General features: G+C 49.8%; 1 protein-coding gene across 2 annotated transcripts in view; it reads left to right on the top strand.

Moving 5' to 3' along the window:
- Window positions 1–3,012: 3,012 nt before the first annotated feature.
- Window positions 3,013–17,932, top strand: part of KIF17 (kinesin family member 17) — a 58,989-nt gene continuing 44,069 nt past the window's right edge. Inside the window, exons 1-3 of one of the 2 annotated variants that reach the window (XM_077260435.1) lie at window positions 3,013–3,713; window positions 9,656–9,802; window positions 9,998–10,099. In XM_077260435.1, coding sequence (XP_077116550.1) covers window positions 3,483–3,713; window positions 9,656–9,802; window positions 9,998–10,099 — 480 coding nt within the window. In that variant the 5' untranslated portion in view covers window positions 3,013–3,482. The remainder of the gene's footprint in view (window positions 3,714–9,655; window positions 9,803–9,997; window positions 10,100–17,932) is intronic. The other variant, XM_077260436.1, reaches the window with a different exon arrangement.

Here is a 17,932-nt window from a genome sequence, read left to right as displayed (position 1 = left end):
TTCTGATGCCCAGAACCCATTTGGCCAGGCTGAAGAGACCTGTTTTTGATGTGGGGCTCCCTGTTTTATATGTATGCACTGTGGTATCAGTAGCCCAAAGGCATTTAACCCCTTAAAAACATCAGTTACTTATTCAAATCTGTGAAAATGGGCTGTTTGCCCATTTTGATGCCAGTTCTGCTGCCCAGAACCCATTTGGGCCAGGCTGCTGGGACCTGGATTTGATGCAGGGCATCACTTTCTGTGTATTTTAAGTGTCAGATCAGTGGCCCAAAGGCATTTAACCCCTTTAAAACATCAGTTACTTATTCAAATCTGCGAAAATGGGTTGTTTGCCTAAATTGATGCCAGTTCTGATGCCCAGAACCCATTTGGGCCAGGCTGAAGGGACCTGGGTTTGATGCAGGGCATCACTTTGTATGTATTTTAAGTGTCGTATCAGTGGCCCAAAGGCATTTAACCCCTTAAAAACATCAGTTACTTATTCAAATCTGTGAAAATGGGCTGTTTGCACACTTTGATTCCAGTTCTGATGCCCAGAACCCATTTGGGCCAGGCTGCTGGGACCTGGATTTGATGCAGGGCATCACTTTCTGTGTATTTTAAGTGTCAGATCAGTGGCCCAAAGGCATTTAACCCCTTAAAAACATCAGTTTCTTATTCAAATCTGTGAAAATGGTCTGTTTGCCCACTTTGATGCCAGTTCTGGTGCCCAGAACCCATTTGGGCCAGGCTGGAGAGACCTGGGTTTGATGCAGGGCATCACTGTCTGTGTATTTTAAGTGTCGTATTAGTGGCCCAAAGGCATTTAACCCCTTAAAAACATCAGTTACTTATTCAAATCTGTGAAAATGGGCTGTTTGCCCACTTTGATGCCAGTTCTGGTGCCCAGAACCCATTTGGGCCAGGCTGGAGAGACCAGGGTTTGATGCAGGGCATCACTGTCTGTGTATTTTAAGTGTCGTATTAGTGGCCCAAAGGCATTTAACCCCTTAAAAACATCAGTTACTTATTCAAATCTGTGAAAATGGGCTGTTTGCCCACTTTGATGCCAGTTCTGGTGCCCAGAACCCATTTGGGCCAGGCTGGAGAGACCTGGTTTGATGCAGGGCATCCCTGTCTGTGTATTTTAAGTGTTGTATTAGTGGCCCAAAGGTATTTAACCCCTTAAAAACATCAGTTACTTATTCAAATCTGTGAAAATGGGCTGTTTGCCCACTTTGATGCCAGTTCTGGTGCCCAGAACCCATTTAGGCCAGGCTGGAGAGACCTGGGTTTGATGCAGGGCATCACTTTCTGTGTATTTTAAGTGTCAGATCAGTGGCCCAAAGGCAATTAACCCCTTAAAAACATCAGTTACTTATTCAAATCTGTGAAAATGGGCTGTTTGCCCACTTTGATGCCAGTTCTGGTGCCCAGAACCCATTTGGGCCAGGCTGGAGAGACCTGGGTTTGATGCAGGGCATCACTGTCTGTGTATTTTAAGTGTCGTATTAGTGGCCCAAAGGCATTTAACCCCTTAAAAACATCAGTTACTTATTCAAATCTGTGAAAATGGGCTGTTTGCCCACTTTGATGCCAGTTCTGGTGCCCAGAACCCATTTGGGCCAGGCTGGAGAGACCTGGGTTTGATGCAGGGCATCACTTTCTGTGTATTTTGAGTGTCAGATCAGTGGCCCAAAGGCAATTAACCCCTTAAAAACATCAGTTACTTATTCAAATCTGTGAAAATGGGCTGTTTGCCCACTTTGATGCCAGTTCTGGTGCCCAGAACCCATTTGGGCCAGGCTGGAGAGACCAGGGTTTGATGCAGGGCATCACTGTCTGTGTATTTTAAGTGTCGTATTAGTGGCCCAAAGGCATTTAACCCCTTAAAAACATCAGTTACTTATTCAAATCTGTGAAAATGGGCTGTTTGCTCACTTTGATGCCAGTTCTGGTGCCCAGAACCCATTTGGGCCAGGCTGAAGGGACCTGGGTTTGATGCAGGGCATCACTGTCTGTGTATTTTAAGTGTCGTATTAGTGGCCCAAAGGCATTTAACCCCTTAAAAACATCAGTTACTTATTCAAATCTGTGAAAATGGGCTGTTTGCCCACTTTGATGCCAGTTCTAGTGCCCAGAACCCATTTGGGCCAGGCTGAAGGGACCTGGGTTTGATGCAGGGCATCACTTTCTGTGTATTTTAAGTGTCAGATCAGTGGCCCAAAGGCATTTAACCCCTTAAAAACATCAGTTACTTATTCAAATCTGTGAAAATGGTCTGTTTGCCCACTTTGATGCCAGTTCTGGTGCCCAGAACCCATTTGGGCCAGGCAGGAGAGACCTGGGTTTGATGCAGGGCATCACTGTCTGTGTATTTTAAGTGTCGTATCAGTGGCCCAAAGGCATTTAACCCCTTAAAAACATCAGTTACTTATTCAAATGGCCAAAATTGACTGTTTGCCCACTTTGATGCCAGTTCTGGTGCCCAGAACCCATTTGGGCCAGGCTGGAAATAACTGGTTTGGATGTGGGGCGCCTCGTTCTATATGTCAGCCGTGTGAGATCAGTGGCCCAAAGGCATTTAACCCTTTCTTCAGCGCTCTTTGGTGCCCACTTTGATGCCCATTTTTGTGCCAGTTTTATTGTTTTTGTAGCCGTTTTAAGCGTATTCACATCAGGGCTCCTCACTGCATTGTGTTTTATTATTTTGATGATTATTTTTGGTTGTTAAACCTATAAAAAACAGAAAAGAAAAAACTGCCGAATAAGAAACTGCCGAATAAGAAACCAACTTCAGCCTCGTTCCCGAGTCCGCATCAGCCCCAGGGAGCAGAGCAGCTGGTGTCCATAGCAGCCAGTCACGTGCTGACAGCAGAGACTAGACTGGGGCTGCTGGGATGTGTAGTCCACCCTGTCCTAGTCCTCAGCATCTGGAGGCCCCGAGCACATGATGGGGGTTGTAGTTGAAAGGGAACTGCAGGCTCCGCCCCCCGCTCGTGACGTCATACAGCGGCGGCGCTGGTTGCTAGGTGACGGGAATGCGGTCGAGAGGTGCAGGGGATTCTCAGGATTCGGGGGCCACCGCGCTATCGGGGAGGACGGAGCAGGCGGCTGCGGGGGCGACATCCAGCGAGAGACCCCCGGGGAGAGACATCCGGGAGAGACAGAGAGCGACCCCCAGGGAGAGAGACAGCCTGAGATAGACCCCCGTAGAGAGAGACAGAGACCACCGGGGACAGAGACAGCCTGGGAGAGACAGCCTGAGAGACCCCCGGAGAGAGAGACATCCGGTTAGAGACCCCCAGGGAGAGAGCCATCCGGTCAGAGACTGCCGGGGAGAGAGACAGCCGGGGGCTGAGAGAGACAGCACCCAGATAATGGAGTAAGAGCGCTGTGCTGGTGACCGCCCAGTACTGGGGTCAGTCACCTTGGGGCCCCCTGGGGCGGGACATAGAGGGGCTGGCCAGGAGCAGAGAGCACTGACACTACCTGGGGTCATGGCGTCAGAGTGTGTGAAGGTGGTGGTCCGCTGCCGGCCCATGAACAGCAGAGAGCGAGAGCTGAAGTGCCGAGCCGTGGTCACCATGGACAGCACCCGGGGCCAGTGCTTCATCAGGAGGCCGGAGGGAGAAGAGGAGACCCCCAAACAGTTCACCTTTGATGGGGCGTACTACGTGGAGCACTGCACTGAGCAGATCTACAATGAGATCGCCTTCCCGCTGGTGGAGGTAAGTGTGCGAGACCCCCCACCCTGTGGGGCACCAGCTTTCTGCACTCAGACCCCCGGGTCAGTACTGGACGGAGGAGCGCACAGGACCCCTGTATGGCTGCGCACTGCCCCCTCTACCCCCCACACAGTGAAGCCAGAAACATTCGGATGGTGACACAAGTGTTGGTATTTTAGCCGTCTGGGCCGGCGCTCAGCTTTGGGGCTTGTTCACACTGGCGCAGTCTGAGGTCATCACAGGCCGACGTTCACAATGGGGGAGATGGAGAAATTAAGCGATTCTGTCATGTGAGACAGTCGGATCAGACTGTCAGAGCGTCATTAGCACAACTGAACCGATACTCTGACACAGAGACCACACGCCAGTGTGAGCGGACCCTTCATCTGAGGGATGCACACCCTAACTGTAGGAAGGGCTTCGGAATTACAGCTCTTTAATATGGAGCTGCCTCTTTTTCAAGGGGCCAAAAGTGATTGGACAATTATCTCAGAAGCTCATTAATGAGCTGCATGGGCTTTTCCCTCTTTAATCCATAAACTATTAAACAGGTAAAAGGTCTGGAGCTGATTTCCGGGTGGCATTTGTATTTGGGAGATGTTGCTGTGAACCCACAACATGCAGTCAGAGGAGCTCTCAGTGGAAGAGAAACAAACCATGATTAGGCTGAAAAAAAAAAGCTAAGGATCCACCCAAGTGAAGACTCTCTGGGTAGGTCAGAGCCTCAGTGTCCAAGTTACCATAATAATAATAATCTTTATTTACATAGCGCCAACATATTCCGCAGCGCTTTACAGCTTAACAATTTCAAACACAACAGTCATAAGTAACAACGTTAACAATACAATAATTAGAGCACAATAAGCCGCCCCTGCTCGTGAGAGCTTACAATCTACCATGAGGTGGGGGAGATACAAAGTACAGGTGTGTATTTACAATGATGTATTTACAATGATGGTCCGGCCATCTTCAGGGGGTGGGGGATAGATGGAGATAGTGAATGGGCTACACACACACAAACAAAATAACTGATTAGGGAATATGATAGGCCGCTCTGAACAAATGTGTTTCGAGGGAGCGCCTAAAACTATGTAAACTGTGGATGGTCCTAATATCTTGGGGTAGAGCATTCCAGAGGATTGGCGCAGCACGGGAGAAGTCTTGGAGTCGGGAGTGGGAGGTACAGATTAGGCTACTTTCACACTAGCGTCGTTTGGCCTCCGTCGCAATGCGTCGTTTTGGAGAAAAAACGCATCCTGCAAAAGTGCTTGCAGGATGCGTTTTTTCTCCATTGACTTGCATTAGCGACGCATTGCGAGTGATTGCCACACATTGCATCCGTCGTGCGACGGATGCGTCGTGTTTTGGCGGACCGTCGGCACAAAAAAAGCTACATGTAACGTTTTTTTGTGCAACGTGTCCGCCATTTCCGACCGCGCATGCGCGACCGGAACTCCGCCCCCTCCTCCCCGGACCTTACAATGGGGCAGCGGATGCGTTGAAAAACTGCATCCGCTGCCCCCGTTGTGCGGCGCTTTCAACGCTAGCGTCGTTGCGTCGGCACATCGCATTGCGACGTGCAGTGCACGATGCTAGTGTGAAAGTAGCCTTATTGCAGAGGTTAGTCGAAACTCATTTGCAGAGCGCAGCGGTCTGTTAGGCCGATAGACAGAGATGAGGGAGGAGATGTAAGGGGGTGCTGCACTGTGGAGAGCTTTGTGGGTGAGAACAAGTACTTTGAATTGTATCCTGTAATGTATAGGCAGCCAGTGTAACGACTGGTGAAGAGCGGACACGTCTGAATACCGATTAGCCAGATGGACAACCCTGGCTGCCGCATTAAGGATGGACTGGAGAGGGGAAAGTCGAGTAAGGGGGAGGCCAATTAGTAGAGCATTGCAGTAGTCCAGGCAGGAGTGGATCAGGGTGACAGTGAGGGTTTTTGTTGTTTCCATGGTGAGAAAAGGGCGGATTCTAGAGATGTTCTTTAGGTGTAAGCGGCACGAGCGGGCAAGAGATTGTATATGGGATGTGAAGGAGAGATCGGAGTCAAACATAACACCCAGACAGCGCACCTGCTGCCGGGGTGTTATTATGGTGCCACCCAAGGAGAGGGAAATGTCAGATTTAGGGAGGTTAGTAGATGGCGGGAGCAGAAGTTCAGTTTTGGAGAGGTTGAGTTTCAGATAGAGAGCGGACATGATGTCAGAGACTGAGGACAGACAGTCAGTGGCGTTCTGTAGTAAGGTCAGGGGATGATGTGTATAGTTGTGTGTCAGCATAAAGATGGAACTGAAAGCCAAATCTGCTGATAGTCTGTCCAATTGGGGCCGTGTAGAGAGAGAAGAAAAGGGGGCCAAGGACTGAGCCCAGGGGTACCCCGACAGCGAGAGGAAGAGGAGATGAAGTGGAGCCAGAGAACAGAACACTGAAGGAGCGGCCAGTGGGTTTCATTAGTAATGGAGTAATGATAGAGTGTTTGAAGGAGGAGGGGAAGATGCCTGAGGAGAGGGAGAGATTAAAGATTGTAGTAAGGTGAGTTGTGACGACTGGAGAGAGAGACTGGAGGAGATATGAGGGAATGTGGTCGGTAGTGCATGTTGTCGGACGAGAAGAGGAGAGGAGCCTGGAGACTTCTGTGATGGGATCGAATGTTGAGAGTGAGCCAGGGGAGATGCAGGGAGGGATGGGAGTCACTGCACTTGGTGGCTGGGAGCGGATTTCCTGACGGATGTTATCTATTTTCTCTATAAAGTGAGAGGCCAGGTCATCAGCACAAATGTCTGTGATAGGGGCTTGTTTCTTATGTTATTAGAGTAAATACAGAGGGGTCACAACAAGGTGCAAACCATTAAATTAGCCTAAAAGTAGAAAGGCCAGAGTAGACTTTACCAAAACATTTAAAGAAGCCGCCCAGGAAAGGCAAATCAACCTGCACCAGAACGATGTGAAAAAGACAGCCCGGTGAAGGCAGGAGTGGCCCCCGATCCTCGGCACACCTGTGCAGCACATGGTGGAGGCGGTGTAGTGGTGCGGACAGGCATGGCTTCTAATGGCATCGGGTCACTAGTGGTTATTGATGATGTGACTGAAGACAGGAGCAGTCGGATGAATCCTGTGTGTTCAGGGCAAAACGCTCTGCTCACATCCAACCAAATGCAGCAAGGATCATCGGACGGTGCTCCACAGGACAGACGAACAATGATCCAAAACATCCTTTTAAAGGCAAAGAAGTGGCAGATTCTGCAATGACCGAGTCCTCACCAGATCTCAGCCCATCGAGCCGCACGTCACCGGCTGAAGGCAGAAAGTGCCACAAACAAGCGAGAACTAAAGTCACTGAACTGAAAGCGACAAAGCCTCACACCAGAGGAGACCAGCAATGGTGACATCCATGGCCTCCAGACCTCAGGCCATCATTGCTGTAAAGCCTCACACCGGAGATCAGCCGTGGTGACGTCCATGGCCTCCAGTCTGTCATTGCTACAAAGCCTCACACCGGAGGACACCATTGATGGTGACATCCATGGCCTCCAGACTTCAGGCCATCATTTCTTTAAAGCCTCACACAGGAGGAGATCAACGATAGTGACTGCCACAGCCTCCAGGCCGTCATTCCTGCAAAGCCTCACACCAGAGGACCCCAGTGATGATGACGTCCACGGCTCTAGACTTCAGGCAGCTATTGCTGCAAAGCCACACACAGGAGGAACACCAGTGATGGTGACGTCCATGGCTCCAGACTTCAGGCAGCTATTGCTGCAAAGCCACACACAGGAGGAACACCAGTGATGGTGACATGCATGGCCTCCAGACTTCAGGTCATCATTGCTGTAAAGTCTCACACAGGAGGAGACCAGCAATAGTGACTGTCACAGCCTCCAGACCGTCATTGCTGCAAAGCCTCACACCGGCGAAGACCAGCGATGGTGACGTCCATGGCCTTCAGACATCAGGCCATCATTGCTGTAAAGCCTCACACCGGAGGACCCCAGTGATGGTGACGTCCATGGCTCCGGACTTCAGGCAGCTATTGCTGTAAAGCCTCACACCTTAGGACCCCAGTAATGGTGACGTCCATGGCTCCGGACTTCAGGCAGCTATTGCTGTAAAGCCTCACACCAGAGGACCCCAGCGATGGTGACGTCCATGGCTCCGGACTTCAGGCAGCTATTGCTTTAAAGCCTCACACCGGAGAACCCCAGCGATGGTGATGTCCATGGCCTCCAGACTTCAGGCCGTCATTGCTGTAAAGCCTCACACAGGAGGAAACCAGCGATGGTGACGTCCATGGCCTCCAGCCATCATTGCTACAAAGCCTCACAGATTTTATTTATGGGAAAGTAAATTAGTCCAATTACTTCTGAGCCCCTGAAACGGGGAAGATTTGTAGGAAAATGGCTCCAATTCCTAAACAATTTTCAGGAGATTTCTGTTCAACCCCTTAAACCTTAAAGTCTCCACTTTAGTTGTTTCATTTTACATCCAAAATAGCGGCCTGCAGAGCTGAAATCACAAAGTTCTGGTCACTGGCCAAATATTTCTGGACCTCACTGTATACAGGTGGAGGGTGGAGGACGAATGCTGCTGAGTCTGAAGCGTCACACACAAAAGTATGTATAATGTACGGTATACAGGGGGTCAGCGTGTATAATGTACGGTATACAGGGGGTCAGCGTGTATAATGTACGATATACAGGGGGTCAGCGTGTATAATGTACGGTATATAGGGGGTCAGAGTGTATAATGTACGGTATACAGGGGGTCAGAGTGTATAATGTACGGTATACAGGGGGTCAGCGTGTATAATGTACGGTATACAGGGGGTCAGCGCATATAATGTACGGTATACAGGGGGTCAGCGCGTATAATGTACGGTATACAGGGGGTCAGCGTGTATAATGTACGGTATACAGGGGGTCAGAGTGTATAATGTACAGTATACAGGGGGTCAGCGTGTATAATGTACGGTATACAGGGGGTCAGCGCATATAATGTACGGTATACAGGGGGTCAGCGCATATAATGTACGGTATACAGGGGGTCAGCGCGTATAATGTACGGTATACAGGGGGTCAGAGTGTATAATGTACGGTATACAGGGGATCAGAGTGTATAATGTACGGTATACAGGGGGTCAGCGTGTATAATGTACGGTATACAGGGGGTCAGAGTGTATAATGTACGGTATACAGGGGGTCAGGGTGCATAATGTACGGTATACAGGGGGTCAGGGCGTATAATGTACGGTATACAGGGGGTCAGAGTGTATAATGTACGGTATACAGGGGGTCAGCTCGTATAACGTACGGTATACAGGGGTCAGCGCGTATAATGTACGGTATACAGGGGGTCAGCGCGTATAATGTACGGTATACAGGGGGTCAGCGCGTATAATGTACGGCATACAGGGGGTCAGCGCGTATAATGTACGGCATACAGGGGGTCAGCGTGTATAATGTACGGTATACAGGAGGTCAGCGTGTATAATGTACGGTATACAGGGGGTCAGCGTGTATAATGTACGGTATACAGGTGTCAGCGCGTATAATGCTCGGTATACAGGGGGTCAGCGTGTATAATGTACAGTATACAGGGGGTCAGCACGTATAATGTACGGTATACAGGTGTCAGCGCATATAATGCTCGGTATACAGGGGGTCAGCGTGTATAATGTACTGTATACAGGGGGTCAGCGTGTATAATGTACGGTATACAGGGGGTCAGCGTGTATAATGTACGATATGCAGGGGGTCAGCGTGTATAATGTACGATATATAGGGGGTCAGCGTGTATAATGTACGGTATACAGGGGGTCAGCGTGTATAATGTACGGTATACAGGGGGTCAGCGTGTATAATGTACGGTATACAGGGGGTCAGCGTGTATAATGTACGGTATACAGGGGGTCAGGAACCTTTTCATATTCTGCATCCTGTTTGCAGGGGGTGACGGAAGGATATAATGGCACCATATTCGCCTATGGTCAGACTGGCAGCGGGAAGTCGTTCAGCATGCAGGGGGTCTCGGATCCAGCGGCTCAGCGAGGCATCATTCCTCGGGCCTTCGAGCACGTCTTTGAGAGTATTCAGGTGAGACATGAGATCCTGGAGATCTGTCTGCGGTCACCCTCAGCTCCGTGTATAGAGCCAGAGGACCAGACCTCATCCGGGATGGCAGGAGAATTACCAGCCCTCAACAAGAAGCTTTTCTGCCTTCCACTGATGATGATGATGATGGGCCTTCAGCCCCAGTGTGAATAAAGCCATGTCTGCTTCTGTTCGCAGTGCGCAGAGAACACCAAGTTCTTGGTCCGCGCATCTTATCTGGAGATCTACAATGAAGAGATTCGGGATCTGTTGGGAGAGGACACGAAGCTGAAGCTGGAGGTAATGATGGTAACAGAGTAGTGTCACGGATCCCTACTCGTGCCTGCTCTCACACGTGACTTGGGGTTGTGCCTGCAAGGGTTAATCTATCTCCCCACTCTCAATCCAGCATTCAACCTCTGTCCTATGCTGTAATGGGAGCATAAATCACACACCGACCCAGGCCACACACCCGCTCATACGCGCTGCCACCACTCATCGAATACACGGGCGATGAGTCCCAGACTAATAATAATACTAATAAAAATATGTCTATCACTCATAAGGCTCACACACCTTTAGGCTATGGATTCTTTAGAACATTCAAGGTTCAACTTGTTAAAGTTTTATACTTTAATAACAAAAGGGTCAGTGCTTACAATAAGAAAAGGTATAAAAATATGATAATAAAAAGACATACAACTTATGCAAAACAGTATCAAAATAAACAGGAGAAACTTACAGAAGTTATCTAACTGGTAGTTGCTTCTGCTCCCTGAGGGTAGGACGAATGTAGATTGGATCACAACAGCTTCTCAGGCTGCCCTCACATGTGAACACAATTCTCTGTCTGCAGCCTAAATTTATAACTTTGGTCTGAGGTCAGCTCAGAGGTGTCAAGTGTTCCTTTGTTCTTGGCCTTAGCCAGACCTCCTGGTGAGATCTGGAGACAGCATTTCTACTAATTCCAAGGAAGTACATATTAACACCTAGGTGCGACTTGCCTTCAGGACAGATGTTACATTATCACCATTCACACATATAACCCTAGACATATGCCACTACACACATATAGATATATACTGTATACACATATTTCACCACACCTCCCTCCTTGTGAACGTGCATGGGGGTTGACTTACAGGTCAACCCCCGAGCACGTATCTGGTTCTGCCCCATCTTGGCGAGAAAGGCCATCAGCATTGCCATGATCGACTCCCTTCTTGTGCTGAATTGTGAAATCATATTGCTGAAGTATCAAACTCCATCTCAGCAATTTCCCATTGTCCCCAACTACTCTGTTGAGCCAACTCAATGGGTTATGATCTGTGATCATGGTGAAGTTGCGCCCATAGAGGTATGGTTGCAGCTTCTGCAGAGCCCACACAATTGCCAAACATTCTTTTTCAATGGTGGCATAAGCCACTTCTCTGGGCAGAAGTTTCCTGCTTAGGTACAGAATTGGGTGTTCCTCTCCTTGTTGATTCACCTGGCTGAGAACTGCACCTAGCCCATAGGTGCTGGCATCTGTCTGCACCACAAACCGGCGAGTGAAATCTGGGGCCTGCAGGACGGGTGAACTAACCAATGCCGACTTTAGGGCAGAAAATGATTCCTCACACTGAGGACTCCAGGAGACAATTTTAGGAAGTCTCTTCCTGGTCAGATCAGTTAACGGTTTGGCCAGAGCACTGTAGTTTGGTACAAACCTTCTATAGTAGCCAGCCGTACCCAGGAAGGACAGTACCTGCTTCTTGGTTCGTGGGGTGGCCCAGGCTGTAATGGCTTCTACCTTCCCTGGCTCAGGTTTTAGCAGTCCTCCCCCCACACGGTGTCCCAGGTATTGTACTTCCCGCATGGATACCCGACACTTCCCTGGCATAACAGTAAGACCTGCAGTTTTAAGCTTTTGCAACACCTGCGAAAGATGTACGAGGTGTTCCTCCCAAGAATCACTAAAGATGGCTATATCATCAAGATAAGCGACTGCAAAACCATCACATCCTTCCAATAAGTGATTGACCAACATCTGGAAGGTCGCAGGGGCATTCTTCATACCAAAGGGCATCACCAGAAACTCAAACAGCCCGAATGGCGTTATAAAGGCAGACCTCTCCTGAGCTTCTCTGGTCAGGGGTATCTTCCAGTATCCCCTACTCAGGTCCATGATGGTAAGGTACGATGCTTTAGCTAGCTGCTCTAACAGCTCATCTATCCTCGGCATGGGGTAGACTTCACATGTAGTCAGCACATTTAATTTCCTGTAGTCTACACAGAACCGGGTAGTACGGTCCTATTTTGGGACAAGAACCACAGGCGAGGCCCAGGCACTCTGGGATTTTTGTATCACCTTGAGTTTCAGCATCTCCTCTACCTGTTCCCTCATGTGTGCCTTCACCTCTGCTGACACACGGTATGCAGACTGCCGTACTGGGGGATTAGTACCAGTGTCCACATGGTGAACTGCTAAGTGTGTCCTCCCAGGCTCCCCTGTGAAGACTTCGGTGAACTCGCTGAGCGTCCCCATCAGCTCAGACCTCTGACTGTTGGATAGCTCAGGGTTAAACTCTGCTGACTCCAGGGACTCCATGTACTGAGTCACGGCCCCCACATCCAGTAACAGATCAGCCTCCCCCTCTTCAGGCAGGCTACAGACAGGTAAGACACAGGCCTCCCTGGCATGATGTGCCTTCAACATATTTACATGAAACACTTTCTGACGCTTTGCATGCTCATTGTCACGGGGAGACTAGGTGAGCGAGAGCTAATAACCCGGGCCCCTGCAATTTCCCTTAGACTAGGGAAATCCTGACTGACCCTCAACCTGGTTGAACAAATCTGGTATCAGTGGCATCGGGTATGGATCACGAACCGTAATCTGGTTCAACTCCCTGAAATCCAAACACGGGCGTAATCCATCATCTTTCTTCACGAAGAAGAACCCTGCTGCCACCGGCGAGGATGACGGCCTGATGTGCCCTTTGCTCAAGCTTTCAGCAATATAATCTTTTAACGCTTGTCTCTCCGGACCGGAGATGTTAAACATCCTTGCTTTAGGCAACTTGGCCCCTGGTTTAAACCTGATAGAACAGTCATAGGGACGATGTGGCGGCAACTCTGAACAACCCTTTTCAGAGAACACATCCACAAAATCCAGAAGTGACTCCGGAACGCTTGAAGTCACCACAGCCACACGTGGCCAGGCAATTCTCCTGGCAGAACTCGCTCCACTGAATTATGTCCTGAGTTTTCCAGTCAATTACCGGGTTGTGCATGGACAACCAAGGAAAACCCAAAACCACCTGAGCAGGAAGATTCCTGAGCACCTTACATGTAACCCGCTCGGAATGTAGAACCCCAATGTGGAGTTTCACCTCAGCCACAAATTCAGTAATCTCCCCCTGAGAGAGAGGAGCAGCATTGATGGTGACCACGCGGATAGGATGAGACAGTTTTTCAATCCTAAAACCTGCTGTGCGCGCAAACTCCTCATCAATGAGATTTGTGGCTGAACCACTATCCACAAAAACAGTAATTGGCAGCTCACTGCCAGCGATAAAAACCTTAGCAGGGAGCATGCATTGAGAAACCACCATGGAGGATATACATAAGCTCAGATTGGTCTCCTCCACAACCTCTGAGCTTAGAAGTTTTCCGCCGTTGCGTTTTTCTTAGACAGCAGAGGACAGATGTTAATAAAATGACCAGTTTTACCACAGTAACATGTCACAGTCACATGTGACACCCCTGCGATTTGCATAGGCTCCGTGGGCTCACCTGCAGCAACCTAACGTGAACCTAAACCCTCTCCCATAGGCGGTGTCTCATGCTCCCCCTGACGCAAACGGCGATCAATGCAGACAACCAGACTCATAGCGGAATCTAGAGAAGCAGGAGTCTCGTACATCAGAAGGGCTTTTTTAACCCTTCCAGAAACCCCATGAATAAACTGACTCCGCAATGCTGGATCATTCCATTGTGTATCGATCGCCCAGCGACCAAAGGGGGAGAATCCAGTAGACGCCTGGGGTACCTCTCTGTAGGCAAACAACAGATGGGGGAGGTACCGCTGGTTTGGGGATGATAGGCGCTGGCCACAAAATGCTGTACTTGTATTCTTTCACAGAGGCTTTCCATCAGATCAGACATGAACTGGGTTCCCTGATCGGTCAACATTTCCCCGGGGAAACCCACATGAGAGAACACAGTCAGTAAAGCATCCGCCACTTTGTCTGCTCGGATGGAGGATAGTGCCACAGCTTCCGGGTATCGTGTAGCATAGTCCACCACTGTGAGAATGTACTTTTTGCTAGAGCTGCTATGGATTGCAAGTGGCCCTATGATATCCACAGCCACCCGCTGGAAAGGTTCATCGATCACAGGCAGTGGTATCAATGGAGCTTTCTGTATATTCCCAGACTTTCCAACTCTCTGACAAACTACGCACGATCGGCAGTAATTGGCAATATCTGTCCCCATCTTGGGCCAATAGAAGTTATGTGTCAGGCGAGCTTTAGTCTTTTGTATTCCAAGGTGTCCGGCCAAAGGAATTTCATGGGCAATTCTCAATAATTGTTCTCTAAATGGATAAGGGACGATCAGCCGCCGTTCATAGTCCCAAGATTCTGTAGTATCCGTGGGGATAGTCTCTGTATACAGTCTGCCCTGGTCCCAGTATACTCTCTCTTTGCCAGAAGCAGCAGGGGGTTGGTCTGCAAGACATCTGAGCTCCTCCAGACTGACATCTGTCTGCAGGGCCTCCTGGAAGCTCTGACGGTCAGCCTGCAGGCCCTGGCCTAGTGTGACTGCCAGGCCCTGGTCTGAAGCTGAGTTTTCAATGTCTGTTATCAGGGACCTTGGTGGGTCTGCCATGTATGGAGGCTCCGGGACCACAGTATGGGCCTCCTGTCCTGGCAGTTCTGTCTGACACTCATCCTCTAATCTCTGGGCCTGAGTCTGAGCCGCAGCCTGACTCCGGGTCACAGCTGCCACATAATTACAGTCCTGTGCACGGGGACATTTGCCCTCCTCGCACGGGATCTCAGGTGGGTCTCCTTCTTCCACCTTCTCTGCATCATTTACTTGCAAGGGAGGAACATAGTGGGACACCATCCTCCCCAGGTCCGTGCCTAGCAACACATTGGTGGGAATAGCCTCTGATACTCCCACTTCTCTCAGTCCTTTCCCTGCTCCCCAGTCCAGGTACACACGGGTCATAGGCAGGCAGGCCTGACCCCTCCAATCCCGGTTATAGACATAGTCTTTCCTGGTATGATATCGGCATTGGTTATCATGGCTGGACGCACCAGGGTCACCTCTGCCCCAGTGTCTCTGAGACCAATGGTGACTTTATTGCCAACAGTGACAGATTGACAGTTCTCATTCGCCCTCGCATCAGAGCCGGTTACAAAGAGGACATACAGTGGGGACACAGACGGCTTTGTGGTGGTAGTTGGGCGTTTCTCCCTATCAGGGCAGACAGCACTAACATGTCCCACTTTGTTGCAGGAGAAGCACCGGCGTGCATCACCTAGAGAATGTCTATTCCCCGGGGCCCCATAGAAGGTGGGTGTAACGCCCACAGGGCGTGGGGAAATATAGCGGACTCACTAGACCACTGATGGAGCAGTGGTAGCTGTATACCCGGTACACAAGAGACAGGAGAATGTGTTTCCAAAAAGCAAAGGTATTTATTTAAATGAGAAACAAACAGAAAGAGGTGCCTGAGAGAAGAACCCTCTGGACCACAACACTGAACCATGTAGTGGAGCACCGGGCAAGGTGTACCCCTATACAGGGATTCCCCCGTCACAACACCAGATGGCCTAAATGCCACAGTACTCGGACCAAAGGAACGACCCGTACAGACCGTATAAACAAGATGGTGGAACTCAGGCTCTATCAGTGAAGAGAATCCTGGAAGCTCTGTGAAGTTTCGGAAAGGCTGATCCAGCCGGCAGCCATATCTAGATGGTTCAGTGAGAGCAGCTTAGCCAGCCTGGAGTGGAAACCGGAGAGTCCAGAAGGATCCAGAATAGAGAACTGCCAGCAGAGGATACTGAGTAGACAGAGGGATTAGCAAACCAAAAGTGATAAACTACACTTTGCAGAGCTGAGCACAGCAGAATGTGGCCTGAGCAGAAGGCCACAAACAATGGAATGAACACATTGCCCAGGCACCTCCCTTAAGGGGAGGGTGCTTTTTATGCACAGAGCATCACAACATAGACAGCCCTAATAGCGAACAGGTGTCCTGCTGTTTCAAGTATGTGCAGGAAGCGGGGCGCGGCTCCTAAGAGCATTTCCAGGAGACCTGCCAAGAGGATGCAGGTTCTTAGCAGAGAAAGAAGCCGCTGATCGTCTGGAGCCACGGACAGGGTGAGTAAGGCTGTGTGATAGGCGCCGGTCTCCCTGCACAGCGGAGACTGGACCTGCGGCTGAGGGCATGACAATACCCCACCCCTACTTACGCCCCCCCTTCTTCAAACCTGTCAGGAACCTTCTAAGAAGAACTGGGGCATTAATGTTCTCCTCAGGCTCCCAGGATCTCTCTTCAGGGCCGTATCCCTTCCAGTCAACCAGAAAGAGTGACCTGCCCCCTCTTTTCTTCATGGCCAGGATGTCCTTCACTTCATAAACATCCTCGGACTGACAGGAGAAGGAAAATTACCTGGATCCTGGGTGAAGCGGCTGAGAACAACTGGTTTCAGCAGGGATACATGGAAAGAGTTATGGATTCGTAAGGAGGCAGGCAATTTCAAACGATAGCACACATCGTTGATTCGGTGGAGTACTTCAAAAGGACCGATGAAACGAGGAGCCAGCTTATAAGGAGGGACTTTAAGTCGGATGTGCCTGGAAGACAGCCATACCTTATCTCCGGGATGGAAAGGTGGAGGATCCAGACGTCTCTTATCCGCATGTTCCTTGGTTCGAACCGATGCCTGCTCCAGCGAGGTCCTCGTCTCAGTCCAGACTTTTGTGAAGTCCTTGGCCAGGGACTCAGCTGCAGGATTGCCGGAAGCAAGAGGCAGTGGAGTCGGGATCTTAGGATGCTGTCCATAAACAATGAAAAATGGGGAGTTAGAGGAGGACTCACCGACATGATTATTGTAGGAAAACTCAGCCCATGGCAGCAGGTCGGCCCAGTCGCTGTGGTGACCATTCACGAAGTGTCGCAGATAGTTGGTGAGGACTTGATTCACTCTCTCCACTTGGCCATTAGATTGTGGGTGATAAGCTGAGGAGAAGTCCAGGGTGACATCCAACAGTTTACAGAGGGACCGCCAGAATCGGGAAATGATTTGGACTCCTCTGTCAGAAACAATGTGGAGTGGCAGTCCGTGAAGACGAAGGACAAGCTGAATGAAGAGCTCTGCGAGTTTAGGAGCGGAAGGAAGACCAGACTGTGGAGTGAAATGTCCCATCTTGGAGAACCGGTCAATAACAACCCAGATTACTGTACAACCAGATGATGCTGGCAGATCTGTGATGAAATCCATGGCAATGTGTTGCCAGGGAGCAGACAGAATCGGGAGCGGAAGGAGGTGACCGGCTGGCAGTTTCTTGGGTGTTTTATTACGAGCACAGGAGGGACAGGCTGCAACAAAGTTCAGAACATCTTGGCGCAAGGTGGACCACCAGTAGTGTCGAGAAATTAGTTGTAACGTCTTCTTTTGACCAGCATGTCTGGCAAGCTTAGAAGAATGACCCCAGCGTAGAACTCGCTTCTTGTCTCTTTCAGTTACAAGGGTCTTACCAGGAGGGAGCTGCGACAGCCTGACTGGAGCCACCGTGATCATCTTGGACGGTTCAATGATATGTTGAAGCTCCTCTTCAAGGTCGTCTGACACGAAGGACCTGGAAAGCGCATCGGCTTTGATATTCTTCTCTGCAGGATGGAAATGGAGAGAGAAATTGAACCGAGCAAAGAATAATGACCAACGAGCCTGGCAAGGATTGAGCCTTTGAGCAGACTGAAGATAGGACAGATTCTTATGATCAGTGTAAATGATGACTGGATGAACTGCGTCTTCAAGCAGATATCGCCATTCCTCTAAGGCTAGCTTAATTGCCAGTAACTCTCTATCACCAATTGAGTAGTTACGCTCACAGGGTGAAAATGCCTTGGAG

The sequence above is a fragment of the Ranitomeya variabilis genome, chromosome 4 (genome assembly GCF_051348905.1).
Source record: "Ranitomeya variabilis isolate aRanVar5 chromosome 4, aRanVar5.hap1, whole genome shotgun sequence".
In the NCBI taxonomy this organism is placed as follows: domain Eukaryota; kingdom Metazoa; phylum Chordata; class Amphibia; order Anura; family Dendrobatidae; genus Ranitomeya; species Ranitomeya variabilis.
The sequence above is the reverse complement of the archived record's forward strand: the minus strand, read 5'-3'. Positions and strand labels throughout refer to the sequence as shown.